This window comes from Pelophylax lessonae (genome assembly GCF_965119305.1).
Source record: "Pelophylax lessonae genome assembly, chromosome: 13".
Classification (NCBI taxonomy): Eukaryota; Metazoa; Chordata; class Amphibia; order Anura; family Ranidae; genus Pelophylax; species Pelophylax lessonae.
The window spans coordinates 92,723,059-92,749,766 of NC_138780.1; the positions used below are offsets into that span (position 1 = coordinate 92,723,059).

A 26,708-nucleotide genomic window follows, 5' to 3' on the forward strand; every position below is an offset into this window, starting at 1 on the left:
TCAGCTTCTTTAGCAAGACAGTGGTCATCTTGGAGGTGTATTTGAGGTCGTTATTATGTTGGAATGCTGCCCTGCGGCCCAGTCTCCGAAGGGAGGGGATCATGCTCTGCTTCAGTATGTCACAGTACATGTTGGCATTCATGGTTCCCTCAATGAACTGTAGCTCTCCAGTGCCAGCAGCACTCATGCAGCCCCAGACCATGACACTACCATGCTTGACTGTAGGCAAGACACACTTGTCTTTGTACTCCTCACCTTGTTGCCGCCACACACGCTTGACACCATTTGAACCAAATAAGTTTATCTTGGTCTCATCAGACCACAGGACATGGTTCCAATAATCCATGCCCTTAGTCTGCTTGTCTTCAGCAAACTGTTTGCCTGCTTTCTTGTTCATCATCTTTAGAAGAGGCTTCCTTCTGGGACGAAAGCCATGCAGACCAATTTGATGCAGTGTGCGGTGTATGGTCTGAGCACTGACAGGCTGACCCCCCCCACCCCTTCAATCTGTGCAGCAATGCTGGCAGCACTCATACGTCTATTTCCCTAAGATAACCTCTGGATATGATGCTAAGCACGTTCACTCAACTTCTTTGATCGACCATGGAAAGGCCTGTTCTGAGTGGAATCTGTCCTGTTAAACCGCTGTATGGTCTTGGCCACCATGCTGTAACTCAGTTTTGTACTCACTTTTGTTGCCAGTGGTTTAGACATTAATGGCTGTGTGTTGAGTTATTTTGAGGGGACAGCAAATTTACACTGTTATACAAGCTTTACACTCACTACTTTACATTGTAGCAAAGTGTAATTTCTTCAGTGTTGTCACATGAAAAGATCAAATAAAATATTTACAAAAATGTGAGGGGTGTACTCATGTGAAATACTGTATGTCCAGTTTAATTCCGGGTCTGCTGTCAATCCTATGTCCCATTATGCAAAGCGAGTGGTTTGGGAGCATCTGCACCCTTTGTGGCGCAGGAGGAGTCCGCATCAGTACACTTCGGGACCAATCTTCTGACTTGCATGCCAGCAATCGGCAGCGTGCCCTCCAACTGATCAGTGAGCGTGAGTGGAAACTGCTAATTGCTTGTGTCGACCAGCATCTCCGCCCAAATGCGCATGTGTCTATTAACCGGTTGCCGACCGCCGCACGACTATATACTGCGGCGGTCAGCCCCGGCCAGGCAGAGTGACGTAGGGGTACGTCACTCGCCTGTCACTGACTTGTGAGCCAATTGCGGGAGGGCGCGCGCCACCTGAGGCGCGCCCGCCCCGGCTCGTTCACTGACAAGTCAGTGCGTGTGACGGGCGGACCCGATCGTCCGCCGGTCACTCACGATCGCTCCGGTGAAGGGAGAAAGTCAGGCGGCTAATGTAAACAAGCCGCCTGTCATTCTCCCTGGTGTAAAAATGAAGATCAGACGGTTCTACTATGTAGGACCATTGATCTCTCTTTTTACACCAATAGCCATGTCCCTTTACAGTTAGAATCACGCCCCTAGGACACACTTAACCCCTCCCTCTCCAATACAGTTAACCCCTTCCCTGCCAGTGTCATTTTTGCAGTAACAGTGCATATGTATAGCACTGATTACTGCAGTAATGTCACTGGTAATCCCAAAAGTGTCAAAAATGTCAGTCAGGGGTCCGATCTGTCCGCCGCAATGTCGCAGTACCGCAAAAAAATCGCAGATCGCCGCCATTACTCGTTAAAAAAAAAAAACACCAAAAATGACAAAAATCTTTCCCTTTGTTAGTAAACGCGATAACTTTTGCGCAAACCAATCAAAATACGCTTTTTGCGATTTTTTTTTTTTTTTTTTTACCAAACATATGTAGCATAAAACAAATTGGCCGAAAATGTAAAAAAATTTTGATTTTTACATTTTTTTGGGGGGGAATTTCAGAAAAATATTGTTATTTTTGCAAAATTTACGCTCTTTTTTTGTTTATAGCGCATGATCAAAAAATCGTACAGGTGATCAAATACCACCAAAAGAAAGCTCTGTTTGTGGGAAAAAAAGGACGTCAAATTCGTTTAGGTACAGCGTCGCACGACCGCGCAATGGTCCGTTAAAATCACGCAGTGCCGAATCGCAAAATACCCCCTGGTCTTTTAGCAGCCAAATCCTCCGGGGCTTAAGTGGTTAATAGGATCAGCAAGGACTTCAATGCATTGTTAACATTTTATAAACTTGTTTGTAAGTTTTTAGTTATTTATCTGTTCTATTGGGATAATACTGTATATACAGATGTTGAAGGGTGTTTGGCATAAGACTTAATAGTAAAATTGCATTACATTGTGCTAATTTTTTGCTTTTATGTTTACTTTCATTTGTATTTTCAATATTTTTTCATTATTATAATTTGTATGCGCCTGGGCTCTGGAGATTGCCTCTGGCTGTCTTGTGCGTTGGTCCCTCCACCTTTATAGGCAGGGTGTATATTGAGTATCTCTGTTTAGGAGGAGATGTGGTACACAGATTAGCTTTGGTTTGAAGAAGAGGGTTTGTTCCTTGGAACATGTAAGCTGACAAGTCTGAGTGATGTCAGGGTCGTATGATCTTCATCTCTAATAGGACCACATTGCCACTTGGGTTATGTTGAACTGATCACATCAATAAATTCCTCATTTATGTTCAGTAATGAGGTGCATCACTGCAGTAAAGTACCGTGTTTTCCGGCATATAAGACGACCCCCCTAATTTTCAAGTTAAAACATAGGTTTTGGGCTATACTCGCCGTATAAGACTACCCCCCCCCCCCTTCCGAAGCAAGGCAACACCATTGAAAAACGTCAGATTTCTCATAGATCTCCAAGGTACCCCAAGTACTGTAATACATGTAATCTCTCATAATATCTCCAAGGTACCCTAAGTATAAGTATTACCAGTAGATGTAATCTCAAGATGCTGGCTGTGTGGGAATCCTTTACTGGTATACCGTATGTACCGTAGCTTTGGCTACATACAGTATACCACGCTGAGCCAATCACAGTGAACGATGTATTCTATTATTGAATGCAAAGCCTGCTCGGATTGGCAGAGTCAGAGAGGTGGGCTGATGTTACTCCGCCAATCCAAGCATATTGGCGGAGTAACATCAGCCCACCTTATACGCCCACATAATCGGCGTATAAGACGACCTCCCATTTTTGGGGGATTTTTTTGAGGTTCAAAAGTACTCTTATACGCCAGAAAATACAGTAACCCTCTATGAATGTGACGGACAATTTTTTACATAAAAAAACCCCGAAGGGATATTTGTTGGCATCCAGGTTCACTTTCTTTGCATCACAAGACGATTCTCCTGAATCTCATGTTTGGTTTATTTCAGAAGTTTTGTGATAATCAGAAGTTTCTTTTATATGTGCATCACAAACAAACAGCAAACACTTTAGGCTCCGTTCACATCTAGGCGTTTTGGGGCGTTTTTGGGGCGTTTTTCTGCTCTAGGATCAGCTCTCAAAACGCCCAACAAGACAAATCCTATTCATTTCAATGGCCCCTGTTCACATCTGAGCGTTTTGACGCTGTATACAAAACGCCCAACGCTCAAAAAAGTACATGAGCTTCTTTTTGGGCAGATTACAGGCGTTTTCCATTGATCTCTATTCAATCTAAAAACGCCTGCACAAAAATCGCGGTAAAAATCGCGGTAAAATCGCGGTAAAAAACGCCGCAAAAATCGCGGTAAAATCGCGGTAAAAAACGCGCGAAAAACGCTACGCTCAGGTGTGAATGTAGCCTTACTGATGAATAGAACAGACACAGCTTATGGAATTTACATTAGAATTATCATTTCTAGTACCTTGGAACTCAGTGGAATTTTCCTTTATAAATAAGACACTAACACAGAACAACATTTTTATATGAACTCTGCTTATAAACAATAGCGTGTATTCAGAGAAGTCTTCTTTTATTTATAAAGTTTCATGTGTAATCCCTTTTTCACATTTGCCTGATGCGCAGTGAAAGTTGGAATAGAGCGATACCTGGCATAAATGATGCTTACTGTTCTTCTGCAACCGCTTGGCACTGCAAACATTTTTTATTAACCACTTGCCGACTGCCTAACGCCGATCTACGTCGGCAGTCAGCCCCTCACAGGCAAAGTGACGTAGGGCTACGTCACTAGCTTGTGAGGGTCTAGGGATCGAGCGCGCGCCCCCGCGTGGTCACGGACCCCCCCTCGCGTGTGACCAGCGGACCCGATGTCCGCCGGTCACTCGGCGATCGGCGGGGGAGAGGGAGAATGTCAGGCAGCTTGTGTAAACAAGCTGCCTGTCATTCTCCTCACTGTAAAGACACTGATCAAACGGATCTAGTATGTAGATCCGTTGATCAGTGTCCTTACAGCTCAAGCCACAGCCAATCACAGTAGAAAGCACGCCCCTAGGGATACACACAGCCCCTCCCTCCCAAATAAAGTTAACCCCTTCACAACCAGTGTATTTTTACAGTAACAGTGCATATGTATAGCACTGATTACTGTAGAAATGTCACTGGTAACCCCAAAAGTGTCACAAATGTCAGTCAAGGGTCCGATCTGTCCGCCCCAATGTCGCAGTACTGCAAAAAAAATTGCAGATCGCCATTACGCGTTAAAAAAAAAACAACAAAAATGACAAAAATCTTTCCCTTTGTTAGTAAACGCGATAACTTTTGCGCAAACCAATCAAAATACGCTTTTTGCGATTTTCTTTTACCAAACATATGTAGCATAAAACAAATTGGCCGAAAATTTTAAAAAATTTTGATTTTTACTTTTTTTTGGGGGGGAATTTCATATAAAAAAATTTGAAAAATATTATTTTTGCAAAATTGACGCTCTTTTTTTGTTTATAGCGCGTGATCAAAAAATCGCACAGGTGATCAAATACCACCAAAAGAAAGCTCTGTTTGTGGGAAAAAAAGGACGTCAAATTCGTTTAGGTACAGCGTCGCACGACCGCGCAATTGTCCCTTAAAGTCACGCAGTGCCGAATCGCAAAATACCCCCTGGTCAGGAAGGGGGTAAAATCTTCCGGGGCTTATGTGGTTAAGCTAACCCAGCTTCTTAAATGGCCTGATGTTTAGTGCATATGTTTCTCATAACAGGAAGAATGAAGAGCGAATTATATAAAACTTTTCACATAACAGTTACATGCTTCACCAACAGCTGAACTTTATTTGGGGTTAATCAGAGGCACTTTAATAATCCCCGGAAGATTTTACCCCCTTCCTGACCAGGCCCTATTTTGCGATTCGGCACTGCGTAACGGACAATTGCGCAGTCGTGTGACGCTGTACCCAGGTGAAATTGACGTCCTTATTTTCCAACAAACAGAGCTTTCTTTTGGTGGTATTTGATCACCTGTGCAATTTTTACTTTTTGCGCTATAAACAAAAAAAGAGCGACAATTTTGAAAAAATAACAATATTTTTCACATTTTTTTATATGAAATTCCCCCCAAAAAATTGTAAAAATCAATTTTTTAACATTTTAGGCCAATTTGTTTTCTGCTACATATGTTTGGTAAAAAAAATCGCAATAAGCGTATTTGATTGGTTTGCGCAAAAGTTATTGCGTTTACTAAGGGAAAGATTTCTGTAACTTTTGGTGTTTTTTTTTAACCACTTTACCACTAAGCCTATTTTTGACACTTTTTGTTTACAAGTTTAAATCAGTATTTTTTGCTAGAAAACTACTTAAAACCCCCAAACATATATATATTTTTAGCAAAGACTCTGGAGAATAAAATGTCGGTCATTGCAAAATTTTTTGTCACGCGGTATTTGCGCAGGGGTCTTTAAAACGCCATTTTTTTGGAAAAAATTTGAAAAATCACATTTCACTGCATTTAAAAAATACTAAACAGTAAAGTTAGCCCATTTTTTTTGTATATTGTGAAAGATGATGTCACGCCGAGTAAATAGATACCCAACATGTTACGGTTTAAAATTGCGCCCCCCCCCCCCCGTGGAATGGCGACAAACTACGGTCAATAGAGATCTCAATCTGCGACGATTTAAATTTATTTAACGGTTACCAGTTTAGAGTGTAGCTCTTTTTTTTAAAATTATTGCCCACGCTCTGGCGATTGCGGCGATACCTCACATGTGTGGTTGAACAGCGATTTCATTCGCGGCTTGACTTGCGTATACATTTTTTTTTGTGCACGAGCTAACGGTGACGGGGGCGGCTAAAATTTTTTTTTTTTCCTATTTATTTTTTCTTTTTTTTAACTTTATTACAGGTTTTTAAAAAAAATAAAAATCTGATCACTTTTATTGCTGTCACAAGCAATGTAAACATCCCTTGTGACACCAATATGTAGTGACAGGTACACTTTTATGGAGGGATCGAGCGTCTAAAAGACCCTAGACCCCTCCATTACACTTCCCTGTATGCAAAACACCAAAAACGGCATTTTTGCATACAGCCGTTTTTCAAATCTGCCGCCTTTTGCAGCACAGTAACCCGGAAGTGACGTCATGGACGCCACCTCCGGGTTACGTCATCGGAAACCCGATCAATGCCGTTTCCGGCATTCATCGGGACTCCATCCAGCCGGCGGACGTGCCGGCTGGGTGCTCGGGGCTCCCGGTGGGACGGGAGCCCCGAGCAAAGCCACGGAAGGCGGCGGGAGGGGGGGGCAGTTCGGGGGGGGGACGTCCCCTCCCGCCCCCCCCGGGTAACGATCAAGCGGCTCCCGAGCCGCATCGGTCGTCTTCAAACCACGGTACCAGGATGATGTTGACGTTAAGTGGTACCAGGATGATGTTGACGTTAAGTGGTTAACAAGTAATGGTGGCGATCTGCGTTTTTTTTTTTTTTGCGGGACTGCGACATTGCGGTGGACAGATTGGACCCTTGACTGACATTTTTGACACTTTTGGGGTTACCAGTGACATTACTACAGTAATCAGTGCTATACATATGCACTGTTACTGTAAAAATTACACTGGCAGGGAAGGGGTTAACTTTATTGGTGATGCAGGGGTTAAGTGTGTCCCAAGGGGCGTGCTTCTAACTGTAAAGGGGTGTGGCTAGTGATGTAAGCACAGAGACATACGATCCTACATAGCAGGATCGTATGATCTCTGTTCTTACATCAGGGAGAATGACAGATGGCTTTGTTTACATCAGCCGCCTGCCTTTCTCCCTCTCCACAGGGAGATCGCGAGTGGCCGGCGGACATCGGGTCCGCCGGTCACACGTGCGGACTTGTTAGGGAACGAGTGGGGGCGGAAGCGCGCCTCCGGCGGCGCGTGCTTGCCCCCTAGAGGCTCACAGGCTAGCGACGTAGTGCAAGTGGTTAAGACCCTGTTCACACCTGAGCGTATTTCAGCTTGTAAAACGCTCATTTCTGAAGTCTCAAAACGCCCTACAAGCAAAATTCCATTCATTTCAATGGCCCCTGTTCACATCTGAGCTTTTTGTCTCCAGCAGAAAAACGCCTGAAACTCAAAGTACATGAGATTCTTTTTTGGCTGATTACAAGCATTTTTGTTAGATGTCAATGCCTGCCTCCAAACACCTGCCAAAATGCCTGAAAACAGCCGAAAAAATGCCCGAAAACAGCCTGAAAAAATGCCTATAAAAAGCCCCAAAAAAACGCCTGAAAACGATACGCTCAGGTGTGAATGGAGCCTAAATGATGGCAGGTGTGTACTGACGCCTATTTAACATGGGTTTGAGTGCCGATTCACGTATATGCGATGCGGGAAACCCTGCAAATCCACTGCGGTTTCCCGCATCGCATTTAAATCGCAGGCAGTTCACACTGCCATAAGCGGATCGCTGGGGGTCATAATGCAAAGGTAATGACACACCCAGATCAGTTTGCATATCGCAATGCGAACTGTCAGTTCGGACATGAATCGGATCACATAGGTGTGAACCACCATGTGATCCGATTCTACTGCCGACCCAAAAAGGGGTCCTCTGCGTGTTGTCCAAATCCGATGCAGATTCAGACATACAATCTGTATTGCTAAATTCGCATTGCACAGGTATCGCATGTGATTTTCAGAGCAGTGCTCTTTGAATCGCATGCGATGTCTGTCATCGCACTGATGTAAACTGGAGCTGAACGTAATTGCTCAATTCTAAACACAGCTACACCCCCAGTTAGTAAGGTGTGCAGACTTATGCAACCGCATTATTTTCATTTTTTATTTTTACTCCTCCCCCCCCCCCAAAAGATTTCAGTTTGTTTTTCAACTGAGTTGTACAGTTTATAGGTCACATTAAAGGTGGAGAAAGTTCTGAAATTATTTATCTTTGTCCCATTTTTTTACATCACAGAAACCTGACATTTTAACAGGAATATGTAGACTTTTTATATCCACTGTAGTTAATTCAGTTTTTAGACTGCCTTCACTAGGTTTATTATTTGTATTGTTAGGTATAATAACTCATTAGGTTTTCTTTTATGAATTATGAAAAAGAGTTAATGTTAGTGAAAACTATTTGCTATTTAGGGTGTATGAGCAGAACAGAATAGCTAAAAATGTTCAAATTTCCCTTTTAAATTGAACATTTCTGATGCTGCAAACTGCATACTGGGGATTTTCTAAACCTAGTTCAAAATAAAGTTTACCTAGTTCCAACAGCAATATTGTAGTGCTAGATGTGGCTTTAATATGCAATTATCTCCTTCAAACTAGAGAGAAAATAAATGAAGCACCAGCTGCATTGATGTATGTGTTTGTATCCTTTATGATAGTAATGTATAATAATTTATATTATTCAATTTTACATCATAGTATGATTGATCAAAGAAACTCTGTATTGAACTTTTGGGGCAATACGACTTGCACTACAAAACATTTTCCTATCTGAGATAATAAATATATCAACTTACAAACACTTTAAAAATAATCTACACATTAAGCCTTGAATCCAATAAGGTTGGTATTCCTGTCCTGTCATCACTTGTATATGAAAGCAGTTCAGTTTTTACTGTTCCTTTCAAGTCCATTCCAAGCAGCCTTTTATTTTCCATTGTCACAGCTACACTATATGTTGCTATCAGTAGTTATTTTGAGGACAATAACCGGGAAGAGTCAGATCTTATCTTGTCTTCTTTCTCCACAAGAGTAGAATCTGCAGTGAATGGAAAGAAAAATGTTTATGTATAACTTGGGAACATTTATAAGCTGAGCACATTTTTCTTCATTCCTCTCAGCACCAGTGGCGGCCGGTCTATAGGGGGCGCAGGGGCTCCGCCCCCCCCCCCAATCTGTGGCCCAATAAAAAAAAAAGGAAAAACAAATACAATTTTCAGCCCACTAGGGGCGCTGGACTAACTGGTGGCTATGGGGGGGGGGGGGTTTGCACCCACGATTGGTGGCCTTCTGGGGGTCATCGGGGCTCAGAGCAATAAGCCCCGACACTCCCCACTTTACTGATGTCCTGGCTGTGATTGGTTCAGTCTCCAGCCTGGACCAATCATAGAGGACATCCTGGGTGACGTTGCATGGGGGGCGGTGCATGTGTTAGTCACGCACCGTCCTACCAACGTCTTCTTCCCGCCCGCCGTCAGAGAGGAGGGCGGCGCGCATTGGAGGAAGAAGACGTCCGGTCCAACCGAGTCTCCCGAGTCGACTCCCGAGCAGCACGCCAGGCACGGTGACGGCGCGCATGCAGGTAGAGGAGGAAGAGGACGTCCGACCGAGTCCCGAGCAGCACGCCAGGCACGGTGATGGCAGTGGCACCAGTGTGTGAGGTAAGTGAAGTGATGCCTCAGGGGGGGCCCACACACTGCTTAGAAGGGGGCACGCACGCACGCTGGTCTCTGCATTGAAAGTGGCATGTATACTGGTCACTACATTGAAGGGGGCATGTATACTGGTCACTACATTGAAGGGGGCATGTATGCTGGTCACTACATTGAAAGGGGGCATGTATACTGGTCACTACATTGAAGGGGCATGTACACTGGTCACTACATTGAAGGGGGCATGTACGCTGGTCACTACATTGAAGGGGGCATGTACGCTGGTCACTACATTGAAAGGGGGCATGTATACTGGTCACTACATTGAAAGGGGGCATGTATACTGGTCACTACATTGAAAGGGGGCATGTATGCTGGTCACTACATTGAAAGGGGGCATGTACGCTGGTCACTACATTGAAAGGGGCGTGTATGCTGGTCACTTCATTGAAAGGGGCATGTATGCTGGTCACTGCATTGAAAGGGGGCATGTACGCTGGTCACTACATTGAAAGGGGCGTGTATGCTGGTCACTACATTGAAAGGGGCATGTATGCTGGTCACTGCATTGAAAGGGGCGTGTATGCTGGTCACTACATTGAAAGGGGGCATGTATGCTGGTCACTGCATTGAAAGGGGGCATGTACGCTGGTCACTACATTGAAAGGGGCGTGTATGCTGGTCACTACATTGAAAGGGGCATGTATGCTGGTCACTACATTGAAGGGGGCATGTATGCTGGTCACTACATTGAAAGGGGGCATGTACGCTGGTCACTACATTGAAAGGGGGCATGTACGCTGGTCACTACATTGAAAGGGGGCATGTACACTGGTCACTGCATTGAAAGGGGGCATGTACGCTGGTCACTACATTGAAAGGGGCGTGTATGCTGGTCACTACATTGAAAGGGGCGTGTATGCTGGTCACTACATTGAAGGGGGCATGTATGCTGGTCACTACATTGAAAGGGGGCATGTACGCTGGTCACTACATTGAAAGGGGAGTGTACGCTGGTCACTACATTGGAAGGGGCATGTATGCTGGTCACTACATTGGAAGGGGCATGTATGCTGGTCACTACATTGAAAGGGGCATGCATGCTGGTCACTACATTGAAGGGGGTATGTACGCTGGTCACTACATTGAAAGGGGGCATGTATGCTGGTCACTACATTGAAAGGGGGCATGTATGCTGGTCACTACATTGAAGGGGGCATGTATGCTGGTCACTACATTGAAAGGGGCATGTACGCTGGTCACTACATTGGAAGGGGCATGTATGCTGGTCACTACATTGGAAGGGGCATGTATGCTGGTCACTACATTGAAGGGGGCATGTATGCTGGTCACTACATTGAAAGGGGGCATGTACGCTGGTCACTATATTGAAAGGGGGTATGTATGCTGGTCACTACATTGAAAGGGGCATGTATGCTGGTCACTACATTGGAAGGGGCATGTACGCTCGTCACTACATTGAAGGGGGCATGTACGCTGGTCACTACATTGAAGGGGGCATGTACGCTGGTCACTACATTGAAAGGGGCATGTACGCTGGTCACTACATTGAAAGGGGCATGCATGCTGGTCACTACATTGAAGGGGACATGTATGCTGGTCACTACATTGAAAGGGGCATGTACGCTGGTCACTACATTGAAAGGGGCATGCATGCTGGTCACTACATTGAAGGGGGCATGTATGCTGGTCACTACATTGAAGGGGGCATGTATGCTGGTCACTACATTGAAAGGGGGCATGTACGCTGGTCACTACATTGAAAGGGGGCATGTACGCTGGTCACTACATTGAAAGGGGCATGTATACTGGTCACTACATTGAAAGGGGGCATGTATGCTGGTCACTACATTGAAAGGGGGCATGTACGCTGGTCACTACATTGAAAGGGGCGTGTATGCTGGTCACTACATTGAAAGGGGGCATGTATGCTGGTCACTGCATTGAAAGGGGCGTGTATGCTGGTCACTACATTGAAAGGGGGCATGTATGCTGGTCACTGCATTGAAAGGGGGCATGTACGCTGGTCACTACATTGAAAGGGGCGTGTATGCTGGTCACTACATTGAAAGGGGCATGTATGCTGGTCACTACATTGAAGGGGGCATGTATGCTGGTCACTACATTGAAAGGGGGCATGTACGCTGGTCACTACATTGAAAGGGGGCATGTACACTGGTCACTGCATTGAAAGGGGGCATGTACGCTGGTCACTACATTGAAAGGGGCGTGTATGCTGGTCACTACATTGAAAGGGGCATGTATGCTGGTCACTACATTGAAGGGGGCATGTATGCTGGTCACTACATTGAAAGGGGGCATGTACGCTGGTCACTACATTGAAAGGGGCATGTACGCTGGTCACTACATTGGAAGGGGCATGTATGCTGGTCACTACATTGGAAGGGGCATGTATGCTGGTCACTACATTGGAAGGGGCATGTACGCTGGTCACTACATTGAAAGGGGGCATGTATGCTGGTCACTACATTGAAAGGGGGCATGTATGCTGGTCACTACATTGAAGGGGGCATGTATGCTGGTCACTACATTGAAAGGGGGCATGTACGCTGGTCACTACATTGAAAGGGGCATGTATGCTGGTCACTACATTGAAAGGGGCATGTACGCTGGTCACTGCATTGAAAGGGGCATGTATGCTGGTCACTACATTGGAAGGGGCGTGTTTGCTGGTCACTACATTGAAAGGGGCAGGTATGCTGGTCACTACATTGAAGGGGGCATGTATGCTGGTCACTACATTGAAAGGGGGCATGTACGCTGGTCACTACATTGAAAGGGGCATGTATGCTGGTCACTACATTGGAAGGGGCATGTACGCTCGTCACTACATTGAAGGGGGCATGTACGCTGGTCACTACATTGAAGGGGGCATGTACGCTGGTCACTACATTGAAAGGGGCATGTACGCTGGTCACTACATTGAAAGGGGCATGCTTGCTGGTCACTACATTGAAGGGGACATGTATGCTGGTCACTACATTGAAAGGGGCATGTACGCTGGTCACTACATTGAAAGGGGCATGTACGCTGGTCACTACATTGAAAGGGGCATGTACGCTGGTCAATACATTGAAGGGGGCATGTACGCTGGTCACTACATTGAAAGGGGGCATGTATGCTGGTCACTACATTGAAGGGGGCATGTACGCTGGTCACTACATTGAAGGGGGCATGTACGCTGGTCACTACATTGAAGGGGGCATGTACGCTGGTCACTACATTGAAGGGGGCATGTACGCTGGTCACTACATTGAAAGGGGGCATGTATGCTGGTCACTACATTGAAAGGAGCATGTATGCTGGTCATTACATTGAAGGGGGCATGTACTCTGGTCACTGCATTGAAAGGGGGCATGTACTCTGGCCACTGCATTGAAAGGGGGCATGTATGCTGGTCACTGCATTGAAAGGGGGCCTGTACTGTGGGGTTTGTGCTAGGGGGCCTGTACTGTGGGGTTTGTGCTAGGGGGCCTGTACTGTGGGGTTTGTGCTAAGGGGTCTTTACTGTGGGGTTTGTGCTAGGGGGCCTGCACTGTTGGATTAGTGCTAGGGGGTCTGTACTGTAGGGTTTGTGCTAGGGGGCCTGTACTGTGGGGCCTGTACTGTGGGATTAGTGCTAGGGGGCCTGTACTGTGGGGTTTGTGCTAGGGGGCCTGTACTGTGGGGTTTGTGCTAGGGGGCCTGTACTGTGGGGTTTGTGCTAGGGGGCCTGTACTGTGGGGTTTGTGCTAGGGGGCCTGTACTGTGGGGTTTGTGCTAGGGGGTCTGTACTGTGGGGTTTGTGCTAGGGGGTTTGTGAAAATGGAAGGGCGGGGTCTTGCGCCCCACCATCTTAAAACTTCACCAGCCGCCACTGCTCAGCACTATGCAGAATGATCTTATTTGACCACATGCATACTGGTGTCTGTGTCACATGGCAGGCACTGCAGACTGCAGTAAATGTCAGTTGGGACAATTTTGTGGAAAAGTTGTAGACCATTTGTTTGCATTTTATTATCTTCTTTTTTATAAGCCTGTATTTCTCCTCTTGTTTACCTTTTTAAAGCACAACTTTTTATGTCAAATTTTTACAGTGTAAGTGCCGGTTCACACTAGGTCGCTCCGACTTAGGGCGCGACTTGCAACGGACTTCATCAAATGAATGTCTATGCAAGTCGCCTCCAGGTCGTCCCGAAGTAGTACAGGACCCTTTTTCTAAGTCGGAGCGACTTGTGTCGCTCCTATTAGAACGGCTCCTGTACCGCACAATAGGAGCGTGACGGACCGCGACTTGTCAGGCTGACAAGTCGCGGTCCAAGTCGGATCAGTGTGAATGTGGTCTAAAGAAACCTGTTGAAATTAGTTCCTCCAAACTGGGTGAGATGTCAAGAAATGTAAAGCAGTTATTAATCTGATCTGAGAGCTATCAGTGCACAATAAAGGACACTGGGCAGCTTTCAGAATTGTTTCTGTCACTATGCATCATACCCTCCCTATGTGTCCAGTAGCTGCAGTCTGTATTTTGACTAATACAACATCATTTGACAGTTGCAATGAGAAAAGTTCAAAATGTTGCCATGCATTGCAGGTGCATGATAGATGTCTGTGGGTGTGTAGTCTTTTCTGTCTGCATTAGGACTGTTGTATGCATATATCTGTACAGTCTTGCCAAATCTCTGCAATTCTGTAGATCAGCTCTCTGGACACTATGCCTAATACCCATTTTTCTTAGCACCTTCTTGCCAATTTTGTTTGCATTTTAAATTGTAAGTCTTTGCTAAACCTACCCAATTTCTTGGCTTGTGACTAGCATGCAGAGTGCAAAGCTTATTTCTACACACATACTATAAAAATATTTGGACAGGAGACAACTTACTTACTAGCATGCCTTTGAAGTGTGGGAGGAAACCAGAGTACTTTGAGAGAACTCACGCAAGCAGGGGAATGGGGTTTGCTAATATCCTGGAGCTGGCTTTTAACATAAGTAAATAAAGCCATTGCTTGAAATTCTAGTTTTTGATTGGGTTCTTGCCAACATTTGTGGTAGGCACTTCTAATTTATTCACAATGATGGAACAGTGTTATGTTGCCATGACTATATGCTAGATACAGTATCTCACAAAAGTGAGTACAACCCTCACATTTTTGTAAATATTTTCTTATATATTTTCATGTGATAACACTGAAGAAATTACACTTTGCTACAATGTAAAGTAGTGAGCTTTGTACAGTTTGTATAACTGTAAATTTGCTGTCCCCTCAAAATAACTCAATACACAGCCATTTATGTCTTAACCGCTGGCAGCAAAAATAAGTACACCCCAAAGTGGAAATGTTCAAATTGGTGCCAAAGTGTCAATATTTTGTGTGGCCGCCATTATTTTCCAGCACTGCCTTAACCCTCTTGGGCATGGAGTTCATCAGAGATTCACAGGTTGCCACTGGAGTCCTTCCACTACTCCATAACGACATCACGGACCTGGTGGATGTTAGAAACCTTGCGCTCCTCCACTTTTCCTTTTTAGGATGCCCCACAGATGCTCAATAGGGTTTAGGTCTGGAGACATGCTTGGTTAGTCCATCACCTTTACCCTCAGCTTCTTTAGCAAGGCAGTGATCGTCTTGGAGGTAGGCTGGGGGTCATGTTGCAATACTGTCCTGCGGCCCAGTCTCCAAAGGGAGGGGATCATGCTCTGCTTCAGGATGTCACAGTACATGTTGGCATTCATGGCTTGTAATCCTCACCTGGTTGCCGCCACACACACTTGACACCATCTGAACCAAATAAAGGTTTATCTTGGTCACATCAGACCACAGGACATGGTTCTAGTAATCCATGTCCTTAGTCTGCTTGTCTTCAGCTAACTGTTTATGGTTTTTCTTGTGCATCATTTTTAGACAAGGCCTCCTTCTGGAACGACAGCCATACAGACCAATTTGATACAGTGTGCGGCGTATGGACTGAGCACTGACAGACTGACCCCTCACCCTTTCAACCTCTGCAGCAATGCTGGCCGTACTCATGCATCTATTTCCCAAAGACATGCACTCAACTTCTTTGGTCGACTATGGCGAGGCCCTTTTCTGAGTGGAACCTGTCCTGTTTAACCAGTGTATGGTCTTTGCCACTGTGCTGCAGCTCAGTTTCAGGGTCTTGGCAATCTTCTTATAGCCTAGACCATCTTTATGCAGAGCAATAATTCTTTTTTTCAGATCTTCAGAGAGTTCTTTGCCATAAGGTGCCATGTTGAACTTCCAGTGACCAGAATGAGAGAGTGAGAGCGATAACACCAAGTTTAAAACACCTGTTCCTTGTAACAATAACGAGTCTCATGACACCGGAGAGGGAAAATGGCTAATTGGGCCCAATTTGGACATGTTCACTTAGGGGTGCACTCACTTTTGTTTCCAGCTATTTAGACTTTAATGGCTGTGTGTTGAGTTATTTTGAGGGGACAGAAAATTGACACTGTTATACAAGCTGTACACTCATTACTTTACATTGTAGCAAAGTGTAAATTCTTCAGTGTTGTCACATGAAAAGATATATTAAAATATTTACAAACATGTGAGGGGTGTACTCAATTTTGTGAGATACTGTATATTGGTGCATAGTTAAAAGCTTGTTTATACATTTTTTTTTTTTTTTTTAATAACTTCAAAAAGTAAGTCTCTACATGGAGATACAGGGGCTTTGCAAACTTTGGAATTTTTATTTGGTTTAAGGGTATATTTAAAGGCGTAGTTAAAGAGGAGCTCCAGTCTCCCCCCTCTGTAGTAGCTGCTGACTTTTAATATAAGGACACTTACTTGTCCAGGAATGCAGCAATGTCCTCACCCGAGCCGATTCTTTAGTCCGCTTTGGGTACAGAGACTGGCATCTTAGGTAAGGGAAACCGGCAGTAAAGCCTTCCGGCTTCTTAGCCAGTTTCCTACTGTTCATGCGTGTGCTGTGCTTTGTGAATGGCCCTGTAGTTTTCTGGGACCTGTGAGGTGTCCCAGAAGACTGCGGGGGGGGGGGGGGAAACTTCTGCATAGATTGCCTTGGCAATCTGACTGGAAGTGGGAGCGGGACCCCCCCCAAAAAAGTGCCAAATGTGTCAGTGGACGGGGGAGGAAGAGAGAGTATGCAAACAAGCGCCATTCCCCCATTTGGATAAAGTTCCACTTTAACCTGCCTGTGTGATGTCCAATGATCTCCTTCTAGGGATGCACCGAAATTTCTGCCACCGAAATTATCGGCCGAAAATGAGCCTATTTTCGGCCAATAATGGGTTAACATTGCCGTAAATAAATATGGCCGCCGTGGGGAAGGAGGAGGGCGCAGTGCAGCGCAGGGCAGGTTTTAAAAGTCCCGCCTCTGGCCAGCCGTCCGCCTCTTAATGACGTCCCTACTACGATCTGTGCATTATGAATGGACATACCAGGCGGGGGGGGGGGGGCGGGGCGAGCGGCCGCTATAGATCTATGTGAATTATCCCTGTCAGCTCAGCGCGACTATGTGTGAATGAGAACAGAACTGACCTGACACCGGGCGGGGGGAGCGGCCGCTATTAGCTGTAACTATGTGAGAGCTTCACTTCCCTGACAGGCATGCATCTCCGCTGACAGGGAAGTGAAGCTCTCACATAGTTACAGCTAATAGCGGCCGCTCCGCCCGCCCCCCCGCCCGGTGTCAGGTCAGTTCTGTTCTCATTCACACATAGTCGTGCTGAGCTGACAGTGAAGGATCACATTAGTTCTATCTATAGCGGCCGCTCGCCCCGCCCCCCCGCCTGGTATGTCCATTCATAATGCACAGATCGTAGTAGGGACGTCATTGAGAGGCGGTGCTGCCGGCCAGAGGCGGGACTTTTGAATGAAGGACACCCGAGGAGGGGGACGCTGAGGCGATGGGGGGGGGGGGGGGGAAGCTGGTATTTGTATTATGAAGCATGAGGGGTTAATGTATTGTCACTGCAGGTCACTCATCTATTAGTGATCGACCAGTGGCAGGTAATTAACCCCTTTTGTGCTGCATTAGTGCAAACAGTATCAGTGTTAATTAACACTGGTTGCACTGATACTGGTTGCACTAATGCAGCACAAAGGTGTTAATTAACTGCCACTGGTCGATCACTAATAGATGAGTGATCAGCAGTGACAATACATTAACCCCTCATGCTTCATAATACAAATACCATTGGTAATTAAATTAACCTCTTGCCAACCCAACACAGTACATATACTGTGACAGGGTGGCAGTGACAGGTGTACGTCGCTGCCTGTTTTTGGTGTATGCCCCTCTTCTGTCCATTTTAAATTTTTTGGGGGGAAAAAGTCCTTTTCGGTTTCGGTTTTCGGCCAAGGGCATCCTGCATTTTCGGCCCAAAATTTTCATTTCGGTGCATCCCTATCTCCTTCCCTATCTGCTTCTGTGCTTGTCAGTGTACCAGTGTTAGCACAAATTGTAGAGGAGAATGGCGGGATATTGCTACAGTTTACGTAACATGTATGGTGCTTAATAATATCCAAAGCAGGACTCAATAATAAACATTTATGTTTTCATTGAAGTTGTTAGCCTGGACTTTGACATGATGTTCAGCAATGCTTTATATGGAAATATAGAACTTGTTACCTGTCATCAGGCAATCTATATATTATGAGGCATTCCCATCCCTGTTCATGTTTGAATAGAATTTGTCATGTTATGTCCTGGCAAACACTGATGTGACTGAATGCTTGAATGCCTCTCATTCTCACTCGGAGGCTCTGAACTGGAGCCCATGTCCTCAAAGATTCTTTTTAGCTTCCTCCAGCTCTCCCGCAGAGCTTTCCTGTATTTTCTAAAATCGAAAAGCAAAAAAATATATTTATACTTGCATAACAAATTGTGCAAAAACATGAACAAAAGCATAACTATCTGTATTATTGATTTTATTTCAACATATCAAAATTTCTTATGTAAAACAAACATTTGATTGATAGGGGTTTCAGTTTTTTTAAAATAAATAAGGACTTTGGTCTAGGCTAACACTACAGAGGGTTGAAAGGGGGCTCCTGCGTCTGTTTATGTAAAGCTAGAGGCAGCTTTTTATATGTCTCCGTTATCCTGTAACTATAGATTCAGACTGTAAGCTTATGTGGATGATAAAGGCAAATGCTGTATTTAGGAATAAATAAAACAAGGGTTGACTATGGAACCAAATGGTTTAGCATTAAATATGAGATGGTGTATGTAAGAATTCACTTGCGCCACTGGTATACTTGTTCCAAATGTTTCAATTATATCAAATATTGGTAAGCAGCAAGTTAAATAACTGTGAAATAGTTATACAAGTGAATAAAATATGTAACTGCGCTAATAGTATGTAAACTTCAGGAGGGGATGATAAGGGACTATATCGTAGAGTTTGCTAAAGACAACAGCATCATCAGTAATAACCAGCACGAGTTTACAAATGGGCGTTCTTGTCAAACCAATCTATTAGCATTCTACGAGGAGGTGAGCTGTGAGCTAGATAGGGGCAGACCAGTGGATGTGGTGTACCTAGATTTCACTAAGGCGTTTGATACAGTTCCCCATAAGCGCTTAATTTATAAAATAAGGTCTGCAGGTATCGACAGCAGGGTTTGCTTTTGGATACGGAACTGGCTAAAAGGGCGTGTCCAAAGGGTGGTAATAAACAGCGCATACTCAGACTGGTCTCAGGTAGTAAGCGGGGTCCCCCAAGGCTCAGTCCTGGGACCAACCTTGTTCAATTTATTCATAAACAGCATTGAGGTCGGGGTCAGTAGTTCGTTATCAGTTTTTGCAGATGACACAAAATTGGGCAGGGCAATAACTGCACAGCATGAAGCAGATATCCTACAGGATGACCTGGACAAAATAACGGAGTGGGCAACGACTTGGCAAATGAGGTTTAACGTAGAGAAGTGTAAGGTTTTGCACTTGGGGACTAGAAACATAAAAGCACAATACACATTAGGAGGGGAACCCTTGGGGGAATCAAAAATGGAGAAGGATCTGGGAGTCTTGGTTGATGATAGACTAGGCAACAGCATGCAATGTCAAGCGGCAGCTGCCAAAGCTAGCAGAATATTAGCATGCATAAAGAAAGGGATGTATTCCAGAGATAAGACTATAATCCTTCCACTTTATAAAACTCTGGTCCGACCGCATCTGGAGTATTCTGTCCAATTCTGGTCGCCAGTCCTCAGAAGGGATATGTTGGAGCTGGAGAAAGTCCAGAGAAGGGCAACTAAACTAAACTAATTAGTGGATTGGAGGACCTTGATTATGAAGAGCGTCTGCAATTGCTTGATTTATTCTCCCTGGAGAAGAGACGCCTGAGGGGGGACATGATAGCAATTTTTAAATATCTCAATGGGGATCTCAGCTTAGAAAAAAAGCTGTTCAGTCAAAGGGATTGCATGAGGACTCAGGGGCATACAATGCGATCAGAGGAGAAGCGTTTTAACCTCAGGCAACGTGGGGGGTTCTTTACTGTTAGGGCTACAAGATTGTGGAATTCTCTACCACAAGAGGTGGTTTCTGCGGGTAGTATGGTGGCTTTCAAAAGACTATTGGACGTGCATCTCAAGGATCAGAACATTCTGGGGTATGATTACAGCCACACACACCTACACAGGTCGAACTGGATGGACTATTGTCTTTATTCAACCTCACCTACTATGTAACTATGTAACCTCTAATATGTGGGGTGTGTTGTAGCCCCACTATATGTTCTACTCCCAATACGTGCTGGTTCTGTGAATGTGATTGCTCCCGTCCATATTATACTAATAAAGTGCATATAGTGTTTAAAATTAATATAGTGTTCAAAAAAAAAAAAAATTATGGCTTGTAATCCACAATGTTGAAGGAGACTCCTCCTTTGGATATGGCTTTATGGCTCAGAATAAAAAAGAAAAAAGCTCCTCATCGTGTAGAGTGTTAAACTCCTTTATTTTTTAAAAACGTTTAAAAGCACTCAAAATTTCCATAAACCAAATAAGACCAAGGTGCACTCTTGTGTTTAAAAATATCACTCCAAGACGTGAATAAACTCAACTATATACAATCTGTATAGAGAGTAAGCCGCTCCTGCCCTTCGTTAGACACTTCCCAGCCTCTCAGCTAAGGTTTTACCATGTCTGTAGGCGGTTTTGCCGTAACCGGAAGTGGGATCTCGGCGTGCGGTTCATCGGCGGGCTCAGAGCGAGGCAGCGTGCGTACCAACTTGACGCGTTTCATCAGAGATATGACATCTTCGGAAGTACGGCGAAACCACCTACAGACACGGTAAAACCTTAGCCGCGAGGTTGGGAAGTGTCTAACGAAGGGCAGGAGCGGCTTACTCTCTATACAGATTGTATATAGTTGAGTTTATTCACGTCTTGGAGTGATATTTTTAAACACAAGAGTGCACCTTGGTCTTATTTGGTTTTGGAGTGTTTTTTATGGAAATTTTGAGTGCTTTTAAACGTTTTTAAAAAATAAAGGAGTTTTTTAACACTCTACACGATGAGGAGCTTTTTGCTTTTTTATTCTGAGCCATAAAGCCATATCCAAAGAGGAGTCTCCTTCAACATCGTGGATTACAAGCCATATCCAGTGGACCCCCGCTACACAGAGGAACTGGGAGACATAAAACAAAGCACACATTCACACATTGATTCCTTGTTGGCGTACGCCACCAGGAATCTATAACATCTGGTAAGTGAGTCTTCTTACCACATAGTACTCAAGGTGATCGGTGAAGGGTCATACTATCGGCATCGCAGCACGATATTATATTGAAAATACTTTTTTGCACTACGGCACTTTTCTCTTCTTCCTCATCATGATATAAAGAATTTTTAGTGAATCATAGAGGACAGTTGCAAGCTACACTGTTATGATCCATGTACAAGCTGTGGATATATATCTAGTAATGCTATAATACTTGTAACATTCATATCATATGATAGTAGCCAGTTATAATGCATATATAGTAATTTTTTGAACACTTTATGTAATTTTTTTTTGAACACTATATTAATTTTAAACACTATATGCACTTTATTAGTATTATATGGATGGGAGCAATCACATTCACAGAACCAGCACGTATTGGGAGTAGAACATATAGTGGGGCTACAACACCCCCCACATTTATTCAAATATGAGATGGGCTTACATATACAGTATGTGTGTGTATACAGTTGTGCTCATATGTTTACATACCCTGGCAGAATTTATGATTTATTGGCCATTTTTCAGGAGAATATGAATGGTAATTCAAAAACTTTTCTTTCACCCATGGTTAGTGTTTGGCTGAAGCCATTTTTTATCAATAAACTGTGTTTACTCTTTTTAAATCATAATGACAACAGAAGCTACCCAAATGACCCTGATCAAAAGTTTACATACCCCAGTTCTTTAATACAGTGTATTGCCCACTTTACCATCAATGACAGCTTAAAGTCTTTTCTGGTATTTGTGGCTGAGACGCTTTATCTTCTCAGATGGTAAAGCTGCTCATTCTTCTTGGAAAAAAGCCTCCAGTTCCTGTAAATTCTTGGGCTGTCTTGCATGAGCTGCACGTTTTAAGATCTCCCCAGAGTGGCTCAATGATATTAAGGTCAGGAGACTGAGATGGCCACTCCAGAACCTTCACTTTATTCTGCTGGAGCCAATGACAGATCGACTTGGCCTTGTGTTTAGGATCATTGTCATGTTGTCCAAGTACGTCCCATGTGCAGCTTTCAGGCTGATGAATGCAAATTTTCCAGTATTTTTTGAGAACATACTGCATTCATTTTGCCATCAATTCTGACCAAATTTCCTGTGCCTTTTGTAGCTCACACATCCTCAAAACATCAGCGATCCACCTACGTGTTTCACAGTAGGAATAGTGTACCTTTTCATCATAGGCCTTGTTGACTCATCTCCAAATGTAGTGTTTATATTTGTGGCCAAAAAGCTCAATTTTGGTCTCACCACTCCAAATAACTTTGTGCCAGGAGGTTTGAGGCTTGTCTCCATGCTGTTTGGCATATTGAAAGTGGGATACTTTGTGGCATTTCTTCTGACAACTCAACCATGCAGCCCATCTTTATTCAAGTGCCTCCTTATTGTGCATCTTGAAACAGCTACACCATATTTTTGCAGAGGGTCCTGTATTTCACCTGAAATTATTTGTGGGTTTTTCTTTGCATCCCGAACAATTTTCCTGGCAGTTGTGGCTGACATTTTAGTTGGTCTACCTGACCGTGGTTTGGTTTCAACAGAACCCCTCATTTTCCACTTCTTGATTAGAGTTTGAACACTGCTGATTGGCGTTCTCAATTCCTTGGATATCTTTTTATATCCCTTTCCTGTTTTATACAGTTCAACTACCTTTTCCCACAGATCCTTTGACAATTCTTTTGCTTTCCCCATGACTCAGAATCCAGAAATGTCAGTGCAGCACTGCATGAAAGATGCCAGGGTCTGTCAGGAGTCCAGAAACTCATTGACCTTTTATACACACACACACTAATTACAAGCAAACAGATCACAGGTGAGGATGGTTACCTTTAATATTCAAACCCCTTTGTGTCAACTTGTGTGCATGTTATCAGGGCAAAATCACCAGGGTATGTAAACTTTTGATCAGGGTCATTTGGGTAGTTTCTGTTGTCAATATGATTTAAAAAGAGTAAACACAGTTGATTGATAATAAATGGCTTCAGCCAAACACCAACCATGAGTGAAAGAAAACTTTTTGTGTTATTCATATTCTTAGAAAAATGGCCAAGAAATCATACATTTTTCCAGAGTATGTAAACTTATGAGCACAACTGTGTTTATGTATGTATGTATGTATATATTTGTGTGTGTGTGTGTGTATATATATATATATATATATATATATATAATACATCATGCTGGATATCTATACTGATATGGACTGGGTAATGTGTTGGGAACGAAAGGATGCAACATAGTTCGATGGAAATGAAAGTTATCAACTTACAGAGGGATGATTTCAAAGACACCCCGAAAATCAAAGTGAAAAAATTATGCAGCAGGCTAGTCCATTTTGCTAGATTTTCATTGCAGCATATCAAAATGGTATTCAGTAGTTTGTATGGCCCCCACATGCTTGTATGCATGCCTGGCAATGTCGGGGCATGCTCCTACTGAGACAAGCTTTAACTCCTCTAACCAGTCCACTCCATAACAACCCCCAAAATTTTATACTGCCCTGTTCACGCTTCTGCCATAACCCCGTATGTGGCTTGCTGGTAGTTACTGTTTCCAGTTCTCCTATCTGGTCCATTTCTCCTGCTTATTAGTTGAAAATCGGGTTTATTTCTATGAAGAGGCTGTTTATTATGCATCCCAAGAGTGGACAGGGTCTCTATAGGTGACAGGTGAATATACTACTTTGGGTGGGAATTCTGGGGAGAGGGCAGTATGTTAAAAGTAAAATGTCTACGAAGGTAACACATACAATAAATATGATCGGAATATAAAGATCACTTTCACTGAAGGTGATCACTGCATTTTAGCACACACAATTTTTATTGTACAGGTTTATGACAGGTTAACTCCCTGTAAGAAAAGTAAGTTTTATAAAACACAGAACAGGTGAATAAAAATACAGAATTAGGTACGTGGATTCTTTCTCACCTTTGTGCAAGTGTATTCACCCAAGGATTTATACCAGATGTCAGGACTACCAGCCATATTGAGGTCATCTTTACTATAGTAGGTACATTGTGAGCATAAAAGATTTCATAGAAACTAATGGTTACTGATGGGATCCAACACACCAGCAGATAAACTAAGAATAAAACAAAAGCAAATATAATTAAAATAATTAGATTGAAAATAGGTATAAGTGATTTAAGTTGGATATCATAAAGAACTGTAGCCAAACAGCCAATGCACAACTACAATACAGTCAGCAGTATATGTGACCTATTTCTTTACCAGAATTGTTTAATATTGGTTAGCCAGTTACTGTATGTATATTATATAGCCTTGCCAAACTAGCTTGGTTCCCCCAGCTAAGGGGGCAGAGACAGAAAAGGAGGAGCCAAGATTGCCAGCAGGGGGCTCCAGAAGAGGGTGTTAGGGGCTGCTCTGTGCAATACCATTGCACAGAGCAGGTAAGTATAAACCTGTTTATTATTTTAATTAAAAAAAGATTTGGATAGAGGGGTTAGAACCACTCCAGATTTTTGTTGTCTGTGTCCCTGCTAGGGAGATTTACTCACTTTAATTGTTCTGATCAACAATGTCTCTGGGAGAAAAAGTGAGAGTAATGCCTCGTACACACGTACCAATTGTCGGCCGTAAATATTCGGCCGACGACCGATCGGCCGATTGTAGGCTTGTTAGTATGATGCTTCCGACAGCCGACAGCGCATTTTCGGCCGAACAGAGTCTGTCGTGCAAGCATTAAAATTTTTGTTGGCCAACACCAGAACGGCCGATTGTTCGCCAGTCAGTACAGATTTCGGCCGACAGACAGCAGATTAGCAAGACTGGGCATGCTCAGAAAAGAAAAAAGACAAGGAAAGTTAACCATCACATGACATCACTTCTGCAGTCGGCTGTTGTTGGCCGACAAAATTCGTGTGCAGTCTTTTGCAGTTTTCAACAGACACGACAGCCCTGGACAAAAGACGGCCGATCGTTCGGCCGACGATCGGTACGTGTGTACGAGGCTTTAGGCTCCATTGGTACGGGTGCTCACACACTGTGTTTTCCAGCACTAAACATCTGGAAATGACAGATGTGTGCGAATAGTTATGCACAGTCAGTGATTATTTGCAGGTCACAGATGGCAGATGAAAAAACGTACTTATTTTAGCCCTCTCCTACTATACTTTAAAATATTTTGGCTTTTGAAATACCTTACTGCAATGCATGGATACACGTGACACATAATGCACATTAACACACCATAAATTTGGTTGTCTCCCTCTCCCTGAGACAGTATTTGGTAGGACCACTTTTGGGTTCAATTATACCTTCAGTTTTATTGGGGTAGGTCTCTACGAGTTTTGCACATCTGGAACTTGCAACTTTGCCTATTTTTTAATTGCCCTAGATCTGTCCGGTTTTCAGATAACCTGAGGTCTGTGCTGGCTGGGCCATTCTAAGAAATTCTGGTTCCTTGTTTTAAACCATTGATTTGAAGCTTTGGCTGTATTTTTACAGTCATTGGGGATTATATACTAGAACTGGAGCAGGCAAAATCTGGTGTGTCTCTGCATAGAAACCAACCAGCTTCCAGGTTTTATTGCCAAAGCTTAATTGAACAAGCTGAAGTTAGACGCTGATTGGCTACTATACACAGCTCCACCAGATGCGCTACAGTTTTATTAAATCTCCCTCATTGTGTTGCTAGTTACCTGAGGTTATAGCCTAGTCTTGGATATCCCTTAGACTAAAATGGGTTATGCTCTGGAATTGCATGTGTTTGGCTTTGTCCAGCATGCTGTCCTGATTCTGACTTTTAACATCAACGACTTTCTTCTCATCATTTTTCCATTAAACCCAGCTTTGTGAAGTGATCAGCCTATAGTGAACTTTGAATGTTTCTTCCTATCACATCTTTGGATATCTGATTGTTTCCTTGTCACTGAGATTTATGAACTGGTCTTCTCTAGGCAGAGTGTCAGTTGTGCCATATTCTTTAAATTTAATAATAGTGGATTTAATGGTGCCATGGGTTTTGTCGGCATTTGGATTTCTGTTTTTAGAACTCAAGCCTGCTGTGCTTAGTCACAGAAAAGTCCATCTCACCAACAAGTATTTGTATGCAATGCTTAAACAGAAGTATGACATGGTAAAACAGAAAAACACAGCGATTGCAAAATTATAAAGTGCCTAAAAAAACAGATATATGATGAAGTTTACAAAATAAGTACAAATTTCATGTGCACAAAGTGTAAGGTGTAACCATAAATATAAATTAAAACACTGGTATTAAAAATATTTAAAGTGCCTAAAATA

At 43.6% G+C, this 26,708-nt stretch overlaps 2 protein-coding genes across 2 annotated transcripts in view; one reads left to right on the forward strand and one right to left on the reverse strand.

Annotated features, from left to right (window-relative positions):
• SEC23A (SEC23 homolog A, COPII coat complex component) overlaps positions 1–26,708 on the forward strand; it is a 342,836-nt gene that overhangs the window by 131,682 nt on the left and 184,446 nt on the right. The window lies entirely within an intron of this gene.
• LOC309543131 (adenosine receptor A3-like) overlaps positions 8,514–26,708 on the reverse strand; it is a 61,717-nt gene continuing 43,522 nt past the window's right edge. Inside the window, exons 3-5 of the mRNA XM_082242512.1 lie at positions 24,372–24,525; positions 18,348–18,555; positions 8,514–9,093 (exon numbers count right to left, since the gene is read on the reverse strand). Of these exons, the coding sequence (XP_082098638.1) occupies positions 18,393–18,555; positions 24,372–24,525 (317 nt within the window). The 3' untranslated portion in view covers positions 8,514–9,093; positions 18,348–18,392. The remainder of the gene's footprint in view (positions 9,094–18,347; positions 18,556–24,371; positions 24,526–26,708) is intronic.